Source organism: Bubalus kerabau, chromosome 5 (genome assembly GCF_029407905.1).
Source record: "Bubalus kerabau isolate K-KA32 ecotype Philippines breed swamp buffalo chromosome 5, PCC_UOA_SB_1v2, whole genome shotgun sequence".
In the NCBI taxonomy this organism is placed as follows: Eukaryota; Metazoa; Chordata; class Mammalia; order Artiodactyla; family Bovidae; genus Bubalus; species Bubalus kerabau.
Genome location: NC_073628.1, coordinates 96,316,190 through 96,333,463, shown reverse-complemented (window position 1 = coordinate 96,333,463; position 17,274 = coordinate 96,316,190). Strand labels below are relative to the sequence as shown.

General features: G+C 46.4%; 1 protein-coding gene across 1 annotated transcript in view; it reads left to right on the top strand.

Annotated features, from left to right (window-relative positions):
• The first annotated feature begins 1,949 nt into the window (after window positions 1-1,949).
• The window catches only part of TNFRSF8 (TNF receptor superfamily member 8), a 35,496-nt gene continuing 20,171 nt past the window's right edge, over window positions 1,950-17,274 (top strand). Inside the window, exons 1-5 of the mRNA XM_055583780.1 lie at window positions 1,950-2,037; window positions 5,365-5,458; window positions 5,827-5,984; window positions 7,725-7,841; window positions 10,684-10,836. Coding sequence (XP_055439755.1) covers window positions 1,950-2,037; window positions 5,365-5,458; window positions 5,827-5,984; window positions 7,725-7,841; window positions 10,684-10,836 — 610 coding nt within the window. The remainder of the gene's footprint in view (window positions 2,038-5,364; window positions 5,459-5,826; window positions 5,985-7,724; window positions 7,842-10,683; window positions 10,837-17,274) is intronic.

Below are 17,274 nucleotides of genomic sequence, written 5' to 3'. Positions count from 1 at the left end.
CGGCCATGCACCCACTTGGAGACAAGCACCAGAGCCTCTTCCAGCATAATCTTCTTGGGTATATTTTGGTCTGTGGTCTCCTTTTTCCATCCAACCCCATCTGCCTTCCTTGTTCCAGGAAGTCCTCATCATTTCTGGTTGACCGGGGATGCCCCTTCTTGTTTTCTCAGGGATATTTGCATTTATTATTATTTTTACCAGTGATTTTTTTTTAAAGATAAAACTCATCATTTAAAGTGTACAGTGCTGTGGTTTTATATTCACAATGTGCAACCACTACCACTATCATTTCCAGAACATTCCCTCCCCCCAGAGAATTCCTTTGTGATAACCATAAATGGATTATATCTTTTCAAAATTGTGAATCACTATGTTGTATCCCTAAAACATATAATATTGTATATCAGCTTTATTTCAATAAAAAACAGAAACCCCTTAGCTCCTAATTCTCCCCTCCTTCCATCTCCTGGCATTCACTAATCAACTTTCTGTCTCGATGGATTTGCCTACTCTAGACATTCCATGTAACTGGAATCATGCGGTTTGTGGCTTTTAGTGTCTAGCTTCTTTCACTTTATGTAGTGTTTTCAAGGTTTATCCATTTGTAGTGTGTATCAGTACATCATTCTTTTTTTATGGCTGAATAATATTTTATTATATGGCTATAGCACATTTTCTTTATCTGTGTATCAGTTGATGAATATCGGGTTGTTTCTACTTCTTGGCTAGTATGAATAATGTTAGTATGAACATTCACAGACAAGTTTTTGAATGGACATATGTTTTCAGTTGTCTTTGGTATGTCTCTAGGAGTAGAATTGCTGGATCATATGGTAAATCTATATTTAACTTCTTGAGGAATTGCCAGACCCCTTCCCACAGCTCTGTCCTACTTTATATCCCCACTAGCATTCTAAAAGGATTCCAATTTCTCCATATCCTCACCCGCTAGTGTCACTGTCTGACATGTATATTCTGTTGTCCTGGTGGATACAGTGTGGTCTGTCCTTGTGGTTTTGGTTTGATGACTAATGGATGGATCTGATGACTCATGACGTTGAGCATCTTCTCATGCGCTTTCTGGCCACTTGTGTATCTTCTCGGGGAAGGGTATTCTCCATTTCTCCATTCCTTTGCCCACTGAAAAAAATTTAATAGACTTGTTTTGTTTTTTTAGTTTTCAATTTATAGAAAAACTGAACAGGAAGTACAGAGATTTCCCACTACTCCCCAGTGTTATTAACACCTTGCGTTAGTGTGGTACATCATTACAACAGGTGCACCAATGTTGGTGTGTTATTAACTGAAGTTCACAGCTTACATTGAGGTTCACTGTTTGCATTGTAGATTCTAGTTTTTGACAAACTTATAATGTCATCTATCCATGGTTGCAGTAGCATACGAAATAGTTTCACTGCCCTAAAAATCCTTGGTGCTCTGCCCATTCATCTTCCCCTCCCTCACCCCGACCAAACACTGACAACCACTGATCTTTTTACTGTCTCCCTAGTTTTGTCTTTTCCCAAATGTCATGTAGTTAGAGTCACAGTAGGTAGCCTTTCCAATTGGCTGCTTTCACTTTGAAATATGCATGTAATATCCCGCCCTGTCTTTTTTGCGCATTTTAATATTGGGATATTCATTTCTTTTTAATATCATTTTTGTGATCTCCAGGGATGTGGGCTAGGAGGTGGAGGCTACCTCATGCAGCCTTCTTGCCCTCATCTCAGGAACAGTTTGGAAGGAAGAGCGGGGCATGCCAGCTGCCCTGCCCAGCGGAAGACCACAGCAGTGTCTTCCCTCATGTGCTGGACTGTCCATGGTGCTTTCTGGGTCCCTTCCCTCACCCTCTTTGAGTTCCCAGTGACTTTTCTCTGTGTCCCTTAGACCTTGTGGAGAAGAAGCCGTGCTCGAGGAACTCCTCCCGCGTCTGTGAGTGCCGGGCCGGCATGTTCTGTGGCACGTCAGTGGTCAACTCCTGTGCCCGCTGCTTCCGCCACTCTGTCTGCCCAGAAGGGATGGTTGTCAAGTTGCAGGGTGAGTATCCCCACCGCCCAGGACCATGATCTCTGCTGATGCCACCCCACCCCCACCCTGACCTCCCACCTCCTCCTTCCTGAGGGACAGAAGACATCTCCTATCATGATGATGCCGAGGATGCACCCAGAGGCCCCAGTGGTCCCTTCCCTGCACCTCAGTTCCCAGGCTCAGAAAGAGTTCCAGGCGCTGCCCTGGCTGGAGGAGGTCTTGGGTTGGCTTGAGGCTCGGGGCAGAAATTCTCTGATGCTTGATAAGCAAGAAAGAACCCTGAAGTTTCTGTCCTGGCATTTCCCAGAGTATCAGAGCTGGTTTCCCTGTTTTGGTCCATGCATGTGCCATGCTTCTCCCTCTACCAGGCCTTCGCACATGCTGTTCCCTCTTTCTGGGACACCCTTCCTTCCCTGTTCACCCAGTGAACTCAACTCTGCCTTCAGCCGTCCATCCAGACATCACCTCCTGACCTCTCACAGATCACGTCTCCTTCCCAACACGGATGCAAACACTGGCCTCTGTCTCAGTGTGGTCAGTGCTCGTCTCCCTCTCTCCCAGTAGCTTGGTGAGGGCCAGGACCATGCCCAGCACATTCACAGTCATCTCCCCGTGAGGCGCGGCATCTGCTCTTCAGAGATGTCTGTCGACTGATGTGACCGGGAGATCAGAGCTGGGGGCGGGTGGAGTTCAAATCTGGTTGGATTCACCCTACTCATGCAGAACCCTCAGTAGACAGATCCTCAGAAGCCTGCCACATGCAGGCAGGCGAGGTGCATGTATGCATGCCAAGTCACTTCAGTCCTGTCTGACTCTGTGCCACCCTATGGACCGTAGCCTCCCAGGCTCCTCTGTCCATGGGATTCTTCAGGCAAGAATACTGGAGTGGGGAGCTGTTCCCTTCTCCAGGGGATCTTCCCAACCCAGGGATCGAACCCGCATCTCCTGTGTCTTCTGCAATGGCAACTAGTGCCACCTGGGAAAGGGTTCTGAACTGGGCATGAGATACCTGGGATTTTGTACAGCTTTGCATCTGTGGGGTGTGTTCCCAGCCCTCTCTGGGCCTCGGTCTCACCTTCTGTAAATGAGGAAGTGTAACTGGAAGGCCTTGCATGGGGGCTTTTCTTGCTTAGAAGCTCTTCCCTAAGAAAAGCTGCTGAGTTCTGTTGCTGCTGCCTGTGGACCAACTCTGGCTCTCTCAATGGCATTCCTGCATCTGCCACACGGTGGCGCCAGAGGCCTCTCTTTCCTGCCCCCCAGACTGCTGCCCAAAGCCGTACCACTGGCCATCTGTGGTCACTGAGCACTTAAAATGTGGCCAGTCACTTGAGATGGGCTGTCAGTATAGAATTTGCGCTGGATTTCAAATACTTAGTACACAGAAAGTATGCATTTCGTTATTTCTTATGTTGATTTTTGTTCAGTCTCTCAGTCGTGTCGGACTCTTTGCGACCCCATAGACTGCAGCACGCCAGGCTTCCCTGTCCTTCACTATCTCCCAGAGTCTGCTCAAACACATGTCCATTGTGTCGATGATGCCATCCAACCATATCATCTGCCCTCTTCTCCTCCCCTCAGTCTTTCCCAGCATCAAGGTCTTTTCCAATGAGTTGGCTCCTCACATCGGGTGGCTAACGTATTAGAGCTTCAGCTTCAGCATCAGTCCTTCCAATGAATATTCAGGGTTAATTTCCTTTAGGATTAACATACTCTTGCCTGGAAAATCCCTTGGCTGGAGGAGCCTGGAAGCCAGCAGTCCATGGGGTCGCTGAGGGTCGGACACGACTGAGCGACTTCACTTTCACTTTTCACTTTCATGCATTGGAGAAGGAAATGGCAACCCACTCCAGTGTTCTTGCCTGGAGAATCCCAGGGACGGGGCACCCTGGTGGGCTGCCGTCTATGGGGTCGCACAGAGTCAGACACGACTGAAGTGACTTAGCAGCAGCAGCAGTTTATGTTGATTATCTATTGGCATAATTTGTGTCCGACTCTTTGTGACCCTTTGGACTGCAGCCCTCCAGGCTCTTCCGTCCATGGGATTTTTCAAGCAAGAATACTGGAATAGGTTGCCATTTCCTCCTCCAGGGGATCTTCCTGAGCCAGGGATCAAACCTGCATCTCCTGTATTGGCAGGCAGATTCTTTATCTGCCAAGCCATTGGGAAAGTTCATATTTTAGATATATTGGGTTAAATGTATTGCTTAATTTCACTTGTTTGTTCTTTACTATCCAAAAGGTGGCTACTGAAAAATTTAAAATGGTGACTCGTGATCCACATATTTTATTGAATAGCACTGCTTGTAAAGCACTCCATCCTTTGGCTGCCAAACCCTGGCTCGATTCCTCTGTGAGAGTTCCCACCGAGTAACTCTCAGGGCCTCAGTCTCTCTAGCTATAGAATGGAAAGTAATTTCTGCCTCAGGTGGAGCTTATAGCTAAGTCTTATCCTAAGACCTTGTACCGACTTTCTCCTCTGAAATTCTCCAGACTCCATAAGGCTGTATTAGCCCCATTTTACAAGTGAGGAAATTGAGGTTCAGAGATGGCAGGTAATTGCTTACGATCACAGATCTAGTCCAACGTTTGAACCTTATGCTCAAGTCTTGTCACCCCAGCACAGTGCAGGTAGATGAGATGAGTCAGCCTCGCTCATAGCCACTTCCACCAAAACGTTCAAACTCAGGTCCACTTGACTGAAAGCACCATGTTTTCTTCTCCGCTTTGCTTCCACCCAGTATTCTTCAGAACTCTTCGGTTTGCAGGTCACAAATTATTTGGTTCATGTAATTGAAATTTTTCTTTGTGAAACTTCAGGTATGGCTGGATCCAGGAGCTCTGTCTTTTCTCCGTCTCTCATCTCTACCCCACTGTGTGTTGTTTTTCCTGTAAAATATCTACCAGAAGCTCCAGACTTTCTTTCTACTCAACACCAGTGGAAAATCTGCTTCTCCTTCCCATATTCTCAACAACAAAAACAAAACCTTGAAGTTGCTTCTCATAGACATGGCTTGGGTCATGTACCCACCCCTGACCCAGCCCATCATGGCCACAGGAATGGGATGGATCGATTGGTGCAGCCCGTCCCATGGCTATTCCTGGAAGTGGGAGTGGGGTGGTCAGTCTGTCCCAGCTCCTTACCACAGACACTGAAATTGGGAAGTGTAATTCTCCTGGGAAAACTGGGCTACTTTACCCCAAAGGTGAACAGATGCTGGGCAGGCACAAAGAGCAGATGGCCGCTGTGTTTCTCTGGGTTGTGGTGGCAAGAGGTCTGCTCCTGGAGTCTCTGGCTCCTCAGCACCAAAGCTGAAGGCATCGCTGTCCTCCCTGCAGGCACAGCGCACAGGGACACCGTCTGTGAGCCGGGTCCCCCAGAGGCCAGGCCCAACTGCAGCGCCAGCCCGCAGGACTGCAAGGGCCCCACCAGGTGACTCTCAGCCCCGCGCTATCCAGCTGACCCTTGTGTGGGGCTGTCCCACCTGATAGGAGACCCAGGGCATTGTGGGCTGGGGATGTGGGTGGGGGTCAGTCCAGGGTGTCAGGAATCCAGGGGGCCTCTCTGCTGAGCAGAAAGGTCATTGAGGCCCTACTGTGTGCCCAGCCTGCCCTGAGCACACAGGAGACCCAGAAGGACAAGAAAACACAGCTCTTGCTCCCAGGATCTGACAGAGGGCCTGCCAGAGGCTGTGGGCAGAGTCTGGGGGCCCCTTCTCTATAGAAACGGCTATCCCTGAGCACAGATTCCCCCTGCACCATCAGAAGAATTGCCAGTCCCATCTCTGGCTTCCTTCCCAGTGGCGCCATCCCCCAGGCCAAGCCCACCCTGACCTCCCCAGCAAGCCCTGGTGCCAGGACCATGCTTCTTGGAGGGGACATCCCTCTCGCCCCAGAAGATGCTTCTAAAATGACTCCCAACTCCAGCTCCTTCGTGGTGAAGCTCAATCCAGATCCAGGTAAGCTCTCCAGAGGAGCCAGGGGCAGTCTCCAGGGCCATGGTGTCCAATGGGTGGAGTACGGTGTGTGGGGTGGTCAGGGCAGTCACTGAGCCAGTATGGGGAGAAGAGGATCTCAAGGCCTTCTGGGACTGAGACCTTCAAGGGCCAGAGTAGAGAATGGAAGGACTCACTTGTTTCCTGGTTTGGGTACCAGACACTGAGGTATGCTGGGGCAGCAGAGCAGGCCTGTCTCTGCAGGTATCAATATGATGCCCGCCTCTAGTTCCCATGGCAACAGATTAGGGTCCCCATTCACTCCTGTTTATTACCCGATAGTCTTCCATTGTACGTGAATGTATAAGAATATTACACTTTGTTTAACAGTTTTTGGATATTTGGGTGGTTTCTCCTTTTTGGCTGTAGTGAATAATGAAAATCAAGTCTTTGATGAATATGTTTTCATTTTTCTTTGTTTTTTTGAATTGATCTCTAGGACTTCTTATAATTCTGGGTTTGAGCCCTTTGTCTTAGTTGTGTTTAAAATCTCTTCTCCCACGCTGCGGCTTGCCTTCTCATCCTCTTTATGGTGTCTTTTGATGAAGAGGTGTTTTTAATTTCAGTGTAGTCAAATTGATCCATCTTTTCCTTTATGACTAGTGCTTCTCATGTTCTGCTCCGCAAGGCTTTTCCTCCACTGAGGTCTCAACAACATCCTACATTTATTTCCTAAGGTCATTACTGTTTTGCCTTTGTTTAAAGTGTCCCTATGAATATCCAGTTGAATCCACACCATTTATCAAATCAATTGTCCTTTCCTCACTGTTTTAAACTCCATCTTTGTTATAAATCAAGGGTCCATATTTGTATGGGTAGGATTATCTGCTTTATATATAGTCGTGTGTGTACGTTAATCCCAACAGCCTAATCGATCCCTCTCCCCATTTGGGTCTTCTTTAAATTCTCCCAATAATGTTTTATTATGATTTGTGTAGAGATATTTACATCTTTTGGTTAGATTTCTATGTCTTTGGTATTTTTGTTGATAATACAAATGATATCTTTTTCAATACTTCATGTACTAACTTTTTTATTGTTAGTACTAGTTTGAACTGTGTGAAATGCCAATATTTGATTATTTCTGTCCTATCTAAACAGCAATTTCATGTGGTTCAGTGCAAATATATAAACATTCAATTGATTTTGATATAGTGACATTATATCCAACTATCTTGCTAAAATCACTTATTCCTTCTAATAATGTATCTACAAACTCTTCGGATGCTCTGTGCAGTCCGTGGTATCATCTGTCCACAAGTGCTTGATGTCTTCCTTTCTAACCTTGCTCCTTTTGTTTCTTTTTCTTGCCTTGTTGCATTGCCTATGATCTATGGGACCAAACTGAATAGAAGTTGTGATGGTAGGCGTATCTTTGTTGAACTCAAAGAGAGAGTGGCTACCAAAGTTTTGAGCTGGGCAGTGACAGAGCAATGAGACTGGGGAGAGGACTCTGGCAAAGTGGAGGGGCCAGAAACAGGAGGGTCATTTTGGAGGCAGTTAGTGCTCTTTTCCTGGGTGGTGTTAGACACATCCCTTCCCTCTCTGAGCCTGAGAACTCCCTCTGAAGGACTACTTGCCATGTGCAGAGTTTGGGAGCTGGTCATGGAGCTGGGGGGCTTCAGTGATGGAGGGTGGGATAAGGTGAGGGTGAGGCCTCTGCCAACATGACCTGGCCTGGAGCTTCTTTGCTTCTTTTCCCAGGGCTGACCCTGCAGCCCCCGTGCCCTCGGGGGTCTGCTGACTGCAGGAAGCAGTGTAACCACGACTACTACCTGGACAGGGACGGTCGCTGCAAGGCCTGTGTGACATGTTCAGGAGGTAAGGGCCACGTCTCTCCTCCTGGGGCCTCTTCCAGAGAGCAGGGATGGTCTTGGAAGGAGAGGCCAAGAATCTGGGGGTGGGAGCCCTGAGTTGGGTCTTGGATGCTCAGTCCTCAGGAGCCTGGTTCACTTCATTGGCATTTTTTGAGCAATTGGCTTCTAGTGACTCCCACTGATGATTGTGGGTTTTGATAGCCATGACCCCTTTTCAGAGAGTTTCCATTCACTCACTCTGTCTTGCAAGGAAGAATTTGTTAATCAGTTACATATTTCAAGCTTGTCTCATTATTTTTTGTACCTATCCTATGATGCCCGGATTGAGATTGCCCCCATTTTACAGAAGAGGAAACTGGGGCTTGGGGAAGTCAGGGGACTTCCAGGGCCACAAGCCCTCACAAATGGCAGGGCCAGGATTTGAACCTGGGGCACCTGGTACCAGGTTCTGGGCTCATCACTCACTCCACTGCCTCTCAGAGCACCACTGTACAAGCCCTTAGAGACTGACTGCTGGTGTTCTCCCTGCGGCCAGCTGCCCGCAGCACCACCAGCCGCCCTGTGAAGTCCATGCAGCTGCCCAGGTCCCAGACTGCCATGGCTGTAGACCCAGGCCAAGACAGCCTCCACCACCAGGGGGAGGTGTGATTCTGTCTCTGCAGCAACATGGACTGGAGTCAGGGGAGGCCATGTGGGGGAAAGGACATTCTGTTTGTGGTCATTGGAGGTCACTGTTCTAGTTACTAAGGCCACAGAGCAAATTTTTCTCAAATCTGAGTGGCAAAAAGCAAACCATTCATTGTAGTCGTGGAGTCTGTGGGTCAGAATTTAGATGTGATGCCAGAGGGCCAGCTGGTGTCTGCTCCATGAGGTCTGAGGTTTCAGTTGGAAAAGCTGAAGCTTGAGAGCTGGAATCATCTGCACCTTCTTCATTCATGGGTCTGGGGTCGACGCTCTCAGATTCTTTCCATGTCGGCTGCTATTTGGGCTTCCTTTGGGTGCTGAACCCAAAGATGAGTTGGTAGTAGAATAGAAACCATACTCATTTTTACGACCCAGCTTCAGAAGTTACTCAGAAGGTAGAGAATCTGCCTGCAATGCAGGAGACCCGGGTTCCATCTCTGGGTCGGGAAGATCCCCCAGAGAAGGAATGGCAACCCACTCCAGTATTCTTGCCTGGAGTATCCCATGGACAAAGAAGCCTGGCGAGCTAGAGTCCATGGGGTTGCAAAGAGTCAGGCACAACTGAGCAACTAACACACTCACAGAAATTACATGGCGTAATTTCCACTGCATTTTGCCTCTGAAGGCAGGGGGACAGGTTCCCCCTGGAGTCATGGAAGGGGAAAAAAGTAGAGTTTTTGGATGAGTAAGTGGCCAAGCTCTGGAAGAGCAGACAGACTGCGAGCTATTGCTGTGGCCATTCCTGGAAAAAACATAATCTATCACAGCTGCTGTGTCAGATGAGGAAATAAAGAGATGACTCTGGGCCCCAGAATTGCTTCAAGTTGCGTAAATGAAGCCCTGCGAGGCCGTAGAGTAGAGCCCAAGTGCCTGGGGTCAAATCTTGGCTCTACTGCTTGGGAGCTTATAAACTCAAGCAAGTTTCTTAACCTCTCTGGGCCTGTTTCCTCATCGGTAAAATGGGCATTATAACAGACCCCTTTCAGAGAGGTGTTCTGAGAGTTAAATAGGTTAAACTGAGTTAATCTGGATAGAGTGCTAGAAACACTGCCTCAAACAGGCTTGGTTATGTTAATACAATGTTATAATTAACAGTGCAGTCCCTTGTCTTTATCATGCAGGGCTTCTAAACCTCTAAGTATCCCACCAGTGTCTTTATTGAGCAAATTGCATTTATCTAATCCACTGATACAGTAATTCTATTTTCACCTGTTAATAAAGCATGCAGAATATCCCTAAACATGTATAAATGCATTAGCACACTTTGTATTTTATAAAACCACTAACAATTTCTTTTTATTTTGGAGAAAACCCCACTTTTCATCATTAGAATTTTCAAACATCCTCAGAAGTAGAGAGAATCAGAAGTGGTTATGAACTATCACCCAATTTTAAAGAATTATCAAGTCATGGCCAGTCTTGATTCATCTTTACCCATGCTTACTCACCCCTAATCTTTGAATTATTTTCTTTAAAATTTTTGGGGGGATTTTTCTTTTAATAGCTTTACTATTACAGATAGTAATAGTAAATTACTAGATACAGACACATACAATAAATACAGTTGACATACTAGATACAGATAGATAGATACAGTTGACATACAATAACAGTTACATGTTTAAAGTGTGCAGTTTGATAAATCTTGAGATGTGTGTGGCTGTGAAATCATTACCACAATCAAGATAATGAACTGTCTGTCCACCTCCCAAAAGGTTCCTTAAGCTCCTTACCATCCCTCCACCGTTCCCTGCCCCTACTCCCATCCCAGGCATTTGGTATGCTGTCACTATGAAAGAGTTTGCATTTTCTGGCTTTTCCTATAAACAGAATTATAGAGCATAGACTCTTTTTTTTTTTTTTTTGGCTGCACTGAACGGCATGCAGGATCTTAGTTCTCTGAGCAGGGATCGAACCTGTGCCCCTTGCAGTGGAAGCATGGAGTCCTAACCATTGGACTGCCAGGGGAGTCCCTATATACACCTTTTTTTGTCCAACTTCTTTCATTCAGCATAGTTACTTTCTGCACCAAAATATCTGCTCAACAGAATAATTGAATAAGCATGTGTTCCTGGGCAAATCCGTCTCTGCCCTCCGGGGGTTCTCTGGATTCCTGCCCTTTTCATTCCAGTTCTTCCTCAGGACCCTTCTCTGTTCCCCAGATGGCCTCGTGGAGAAGACACCTTGCACATGGAACTCTTCCCGAGTCTGTGAGTGTCAACCTGGCATGTTCTGCGCCACGCCAGTCACCAATTCCTGTGCCCGCTGCGTCACCCGCCCCAACTGCCCACCAGGGATGGTCACCAAGCTCCAAGGTAAGCAGTTCACATCCCCAACCAAGGGGCTGAGCTCTGTGTCCCTACAGCTGTGCCTCTCCCCTCCTCCAACCAACAAAGGACCTTCATTCCTAGCTATTAACTAGGTCAGATTTGGGCTATGGTTTCTCTTTGAATAGTTAGATCCAGGAAATGGTAAAAAATCCAAACTTGGCATTTTGGCAACAGTTTCTAATGATTGTTTTAAATTATTTAAAAGTTTTGTTATTCTTCTCCTTGAAATTATTGGGCTGGTAAAATCTTGACTTGCTTGCAAGGTTGTTTTATTGACTCAAGGTAGATCAATATAAAGCTTATGAGGAAGCTTCCAATTCAAATGGTGGACATTCGCCAAAGTGAGAAAAAGTATAAACCCTCGACAGCAGACAAAATAACAAACAAAAAAGAGTTCATCAGCAGATGAGCGAGTTCAACGACTTTTTAGAAGGTGGAAAACAGATGGCAGGGTGGTAACAAATGAAACCCAAGTAGAGGAAAACCCACCCCAGAATTCACTCCTTGAGGCTGGCAGAAAAGTGAGGGTAACCTGCTCATAAGACCCCCCAGGGAGGCTCTGGGCTCAGACCAGGTAAGTAAAATGAAGGATGGGGGTGGAGCAGAGAATTAGAAAGTGCAGTAAGCTGCAACTTCATCTCCAACATAAAAATTAAAAATGTGTAACAATCTGCCCGCAAAGCAGGAGACCCAGCTATGATTCTTGGGTTGGGAAGATCCCCCGGAGAATAAACTGGCAACCAACTCCAGTGTTCTTGCCTGGAGAATTCCATGGACAGAGGACCCTGGCAGGCTAAGCCCATAGAGTGACAAGAGTTGGATGAGAAAATCCCATGGATGGAGGAGCCTGGTGGGGCTGCAGTCCATGGGGTCGCTAAGAGTCGGACACGACTGAGCGACTTCACTTTCACTTTTCACTTTCATGCATTGGAGAAGGAAATGGCAACCCACTCCAGTGTTCTTGCCTGGAGAATCCCAGGGACGGCGGAGCCTGTTGGGCTGCCGTCTATGGGATCACACAGAGTTGGACACGACTGAAGTGACTTAGCAGCAGCAGCAACTAAACCACCAACAATGCAAAACCAACCAGCCAAAGTGCAATCTAAAAAATAAATGAATGTAACAACAATGACAAAACACGCAGCAATGATATACCATGGGCTCTGACCGGTCTGAGAGATGGTGCCTGAGTTTTTATATCCTGGTGAAAATGATCAAATTTTTGTCTAACAACACTGAAGGACTATCTAGAGATAACTAGGTATTGGCCACTCTGGTGCTAAGCCCTCTTTGCTTGTGTCTTTGGAAGTACACCCTGTCAGTAGGCTATTCCTGCCCAGTCACCCTGAGTGAAAGCCTTGCAGCTCACACTCCCCACCCATGATCCCAGAGTTCCCAGACAGGCCTCCTGCTGAGAGAAGAGACCCGTGGTGAAAAGGACATACTAATAGCAGAGTAGAAGAAACCCCACCTGCTGCTGGAATGTTCAGCACTATTCTTTTTTATAAATATTAATGAGAAGTATAGATCTTCTGACTTACAAGGAAAAACAGCAGTATGAAGGAAAATAACAAGATACACAAACAGAAAAACTTACTACCAATGAAGCAATGATGAACCCAGGAATGGAAGAGATAATAATTAGTGTCCACAGAAAAATTCGAGAAGTTACAACCACAGAGTGATAACAGAAGGCAATGAAGAAGGAACAGTAAAAAAAGTAGAAGACAAGAAATGACTTTTAGAAAGTGTGCTTGTTACCAATCTGTTGCCTCTCAGGTCCCAATTCACCTATGAACCCTTGCTATGCAATAAGAGATTAGTCTCTTCAAGCATTTTCTCCTTGTGCATGTGACTCTAGTATACGACAGTAGAGGGCGCAAGAGGACCACTGCAGAAGAAACGAGGTGTTTCTTGACTGCCTTTGCTTTTTCTTGTTCTTGCTGGAGAGTCTATTTCCAGGGCCTGTGGATGGGGACATGTGGTGGTGCCCTGACCCGGTCATCCTTCCAGAGTAGGCAGTCTCTTGGCAACCTCACAATGAGACTTAGATTGAAATGACCTACCAAGAGCAAAGCAGGATGAATGAAGAGTACCACATCTAGACATAAAGGATGTACACACATGCATGCCTAGTTACATCTGACTCTGCGAGTCCATGGACTGTAGCCTGCCAGACTCCTTTATCCATGAGATTTTATAGGCAAGAGTATTGGAGTGGGTTGTCATTTCCTTCTCTGGGGGATCTTCCCAACTCAGAGATAAAAGCTGCGTCCCTTGTGTCCTCCTGCATTGGCAGGCAGATGCTTTACCACTAGCGCCACATGGGAAGCCTGACATAACAGATGTACCACCATTTATTTATCCATCCACCAGTTGATGGACATTTTGCTTGTTTCCAGTTTAGGGCTACTATGAATAAAGCAGCTACAAATGTTCATGTATGGGTTTTTGTGTGGACATGCATTTTCATTTCATGGGTAAATACCTAGGAGAGGGCTGCCTGGGTCATTGTGCTGGCCTACACAGAATGTCTTTGCTGGTCAGATCAAAGCTGGCCACCTGTGATCTGACCCAGTCACCTCTTTTTACTGGTGGAGGGAACCATGCGTAGAGCCAGAGGTAGAGCTGGGACACAGAGATCCTGAGTCACCCCCAAGTACTCTCCATTGGACCACACCAGCTCCTTCCTAGTTGACCAGAGAATTTTTTAGCTTAAATGCAATTATGTTTGAAAGCAGATTAAAAATATTTTCAGGGAATTCCCTGGTGGTTCAGTGCTTTGGACTCAAAGCTTTCACTGAAGGAGCCCAAGTTCAATCCCTGGTCAGGGAATTAAGATTCTGCAAGCCACACAGCATGGCAAAAACAAGAGAGGCATTTTCAGACATAAAAGGGCAGTCTGCTTCCCCACAACCCCATGTATCCTTTCTTAGAAAGTTACTTAAAGATGTAATCCGGTTAAATGAGGGGCAAAAAAGAAAAGCCATGAAATCTAGAAAACAGTGGCTCCATCCCAGGAGAGCAAAGAAAGGAAGTCCCAGAATGACACCGGTGCTAAAGACACGACAACATGTGGCTGAGCCTCATCAGAGCAGGAAAGTGAGGGGCGGCAGTGAATCATCTGCAGGAACAGAAGTTAGAATGGCGGTCAATTTTATGAGGAGTAGAGTTGAACAACTTGAGGATATAGTGAAGGCACATTATTCTTTCATCAACAGAAAAGAAAAAAGGCAATTGAAAACTCTAGGGAAAGTAAAAAGCTGACAAAAAATGTGCAACTCAAGTATGAAGATGAAAATTTCATCTAATTTTAAGCAGTTTCTGTGTGTATGGGAAAAGATTCCATCTGACCTTGATGCTAAGACCGTTCTCCTTTAAGTGGCCCAAGGATCGGGTATTTGGATTTAAAGAGAAGTATTTAAGTCTGGTAAACAATATCTTTTTTTTAAGTTTCTAAATGGGTCTAAGAGCAGGCATGTTCCTTCCTGCTCCCTCTTCCTCCCCCCGGCCCCGCTTTCCAGTGAGCCTTTTCCAGAGAACACAGGCAGATTAAGTAGGGGCTAAATGATGTCTTCTGTTGACCTTCAGATCCAAAGGAGGATAAAAGGGGAGAATCAGTAACTCATGGAGGAAAGAGGAAGGTTACAGAGAGGTTATGGTAAATACATACAGAGAAGGGATGAGAGGCACCCAGGAGTGCTGGGCCCAATTTCTCTGCTTAGAGGAAGGACAGCATTTCTATTTCTGGATTCTGTTGCAGGTTGCCTTAGAAGGGAGGCTGCCTTAAAGGGAGGTCAGAGGGTGCTAACTGGGTGGTGGTGTTGTTCAGTCAGTCACTCAAGTCGTGTCCAACTCTATGCAACCCCATGGACTGCAGCACACTAGGCTTTCCATCACCATCTCCCAGAGTTTGTTCAAACTCATGTCCTTTGAGTTGGTGATGCCATCCAACCAACTCATCCTCTATCTTTCCCTTCTCCTCCCGCCTTCAATCTTTCCCAGCATCAGGGTCTTTTCCAATGAGTCAACTCTTCGCATCAGGTGGCCAAAGTATTGGAGCTTCAGCTTCAGCATCAGTCCTTACAATGAATATTCAGGACTGATTTCCTTAAGGATTGACTGGTTGGATCTCCTTGCAGTCCAAGGGACTCTCGAGAGTCTTCTCCAACACCACAGTTCGAAAGCATCAATTCTTCAGCACTGAGCCTTCTTTATGGTCCAACCCTCCCATCCATACATGACTGCTACTGGAGAAACCATAGCTTTGACTAGATGGAGCTTTGTTGGCAAAGTGATGTCTCTGCTTTTTAATATGCTGTCTAGGTTTGTCATAGCTTTTCTTCCAAGGAGCAAGCGTCTTTTAATTTCATGGCTGCAGTCGCCAGTTGCAGTGATTTTGAAACCCAAGAAAATAAAGGCTGTCACTGTCTCCATTGCTTCCTGGGTGTAGCTACAGTTAGTGTTCTTGAGCAAAAGAGCTCCTTCAGTCCTCTCCAAGTCAACTCTCACTGAATCCCCAGGACATCTCAGATACAAGTAGAAATTATCATAACAATTGCATTATTTTCCTCATAGCCCAAGGTCTCCAGGCTTCAACTAATTCAGGTAATAGTCTAGTGACCGCATGGAAAGACACAGTGTCTTTTTTTTTTTTTTTTAATGTTTTTTAATTTACTTTTTAAAAAAGAAATAATTCTGTTTATTTATTTTTGGCTGTGCTGGGTCTTTGTTGCTGCAAGGGCTTTTTCTCTAGTGGCGGTGAGTGGGGGCTACTCTCTAGTTGCTGCATGTGGGCTTACTGCAGTGGCTTCTCTTGTTGCAGAGCACGGGCTCTATGGAGCGTGGGCTTCAGTAGTTGTGACTCATGGGCTGTATAGCGCAGGCTCAATAGTTATGGTGCATGGGCTTATTTGCTTCCAGCATGTGGGATCCTCCCAGATCAGGGATCCAATCCGTGTCTCCGCATTGGCGGGCAGATTCTTTACCACTGAGCTCCTAGGGAAGTCCCAATTTGCTAATTTTTAATCGCTCTACAATATTGTGTTGGTTTCTGCTGTGTGTGTGTGTGTGTGTGTGTGTGAGTCACTCAGTCGTGTCCAACTCTTTGCAACCCCACAGACTGTAGCCCGCCAGGCTCCTCTGTCCATGGGATTTTCCAGGCAAGGATACTGGAGTGGGTTGCCATTTCCTTCTCCACTGGATGTTCCTGACCCAGGGATCGAACCTGGGTCTCCTGCATTGCAGGCGGATGCTTTTCCGTCTGAGCTACCAGGGAAGTTTCTGCCATGTATCAACATGAATTGGTCATATAGGTATGCCCCCTCCCTCTTGAACGTCCCTGCCACCTCCTACTGTCTATATGAAAACCTCCAAAAAGTGGAGGGTTCCTCAGTTCAGTTCAGTCGCTCAGTCGTGTCCGACTCTTTGTGACCCTATGAATCGCAGCATGCCAGGCCTCCGTGTCCATCACCAACTCCCAGAGTTTACCCAAACTCATGTCCATCGAATCGGTAATGCCATCCAGCCATCTCATCCTCTGTCGTCCCCTTCTCCTCTTGCCCCCAGTCCCTCCCAGCATCAGGGTCTTTTCCAATGAGTCAACTCTTTGCATGAGGTGGCCAAAGTATTGGAGTTTCAGCTTCAACATCAGTCCTTCCACTGAGCACCCAGGACTGATCTCCTTTAGGATGGACTGGTTGGATCTCCTTGCAGTCCAAGGGACAACAAAAGCCTTCTCCAACACCACAGTTCAAAAGCATCAATTCTTCAGTGCTCAGCTTTCTTCACAGTCCAACTCTCACATCCATACATGACCACTGGAAAAACCATAGCCTTGACTAGACGGACCTTTGTTGGCAAAGTAATGTCTCTGCTTTTTAATATGCTAACTAGATTGGTCATAACTTTCCTTCCAAGGAGGAAGCATCTTTTAATTTCATGGCTGCAGTCACCATCTGCAGTAATTTTGGAGCCCCCCAAAATAAAGTCTGCCACTGTTTCCACTGTTTCCCCATCTATTTCCCATGAAGTGATGGGACCAGATGCCATGATCTTCGTTTTCTGAATGTTGAGTTTTAAGCCAACTTTTTCACTCTCCTGTTTCACCTTCATCAAGAGCCTTTTTAGTTCTTCTTCACTTTCTGCCATAAAGGTGGTGTCATCTGCATATCTGAGGTTATTGATATTTCTCCCGGCAATCTTGATTCCAGCTTGTGCTTCATCTACCCCAGTGTTTCTCATGATGTACTCTGCATATAAGTTAAGTAAGCAGGGTGACAATATACAGCCTTGACGTACTCCTTTTCCTATTTGGAACCAGTCTGTTGTTCCATGTCTAGTTCTAACTGTTGCTTCCTGACCTGCATATAGGTTTCTCAAGAGGCATGTCCTCAGGACCCTACTAATCCAAGTAGAAAATTA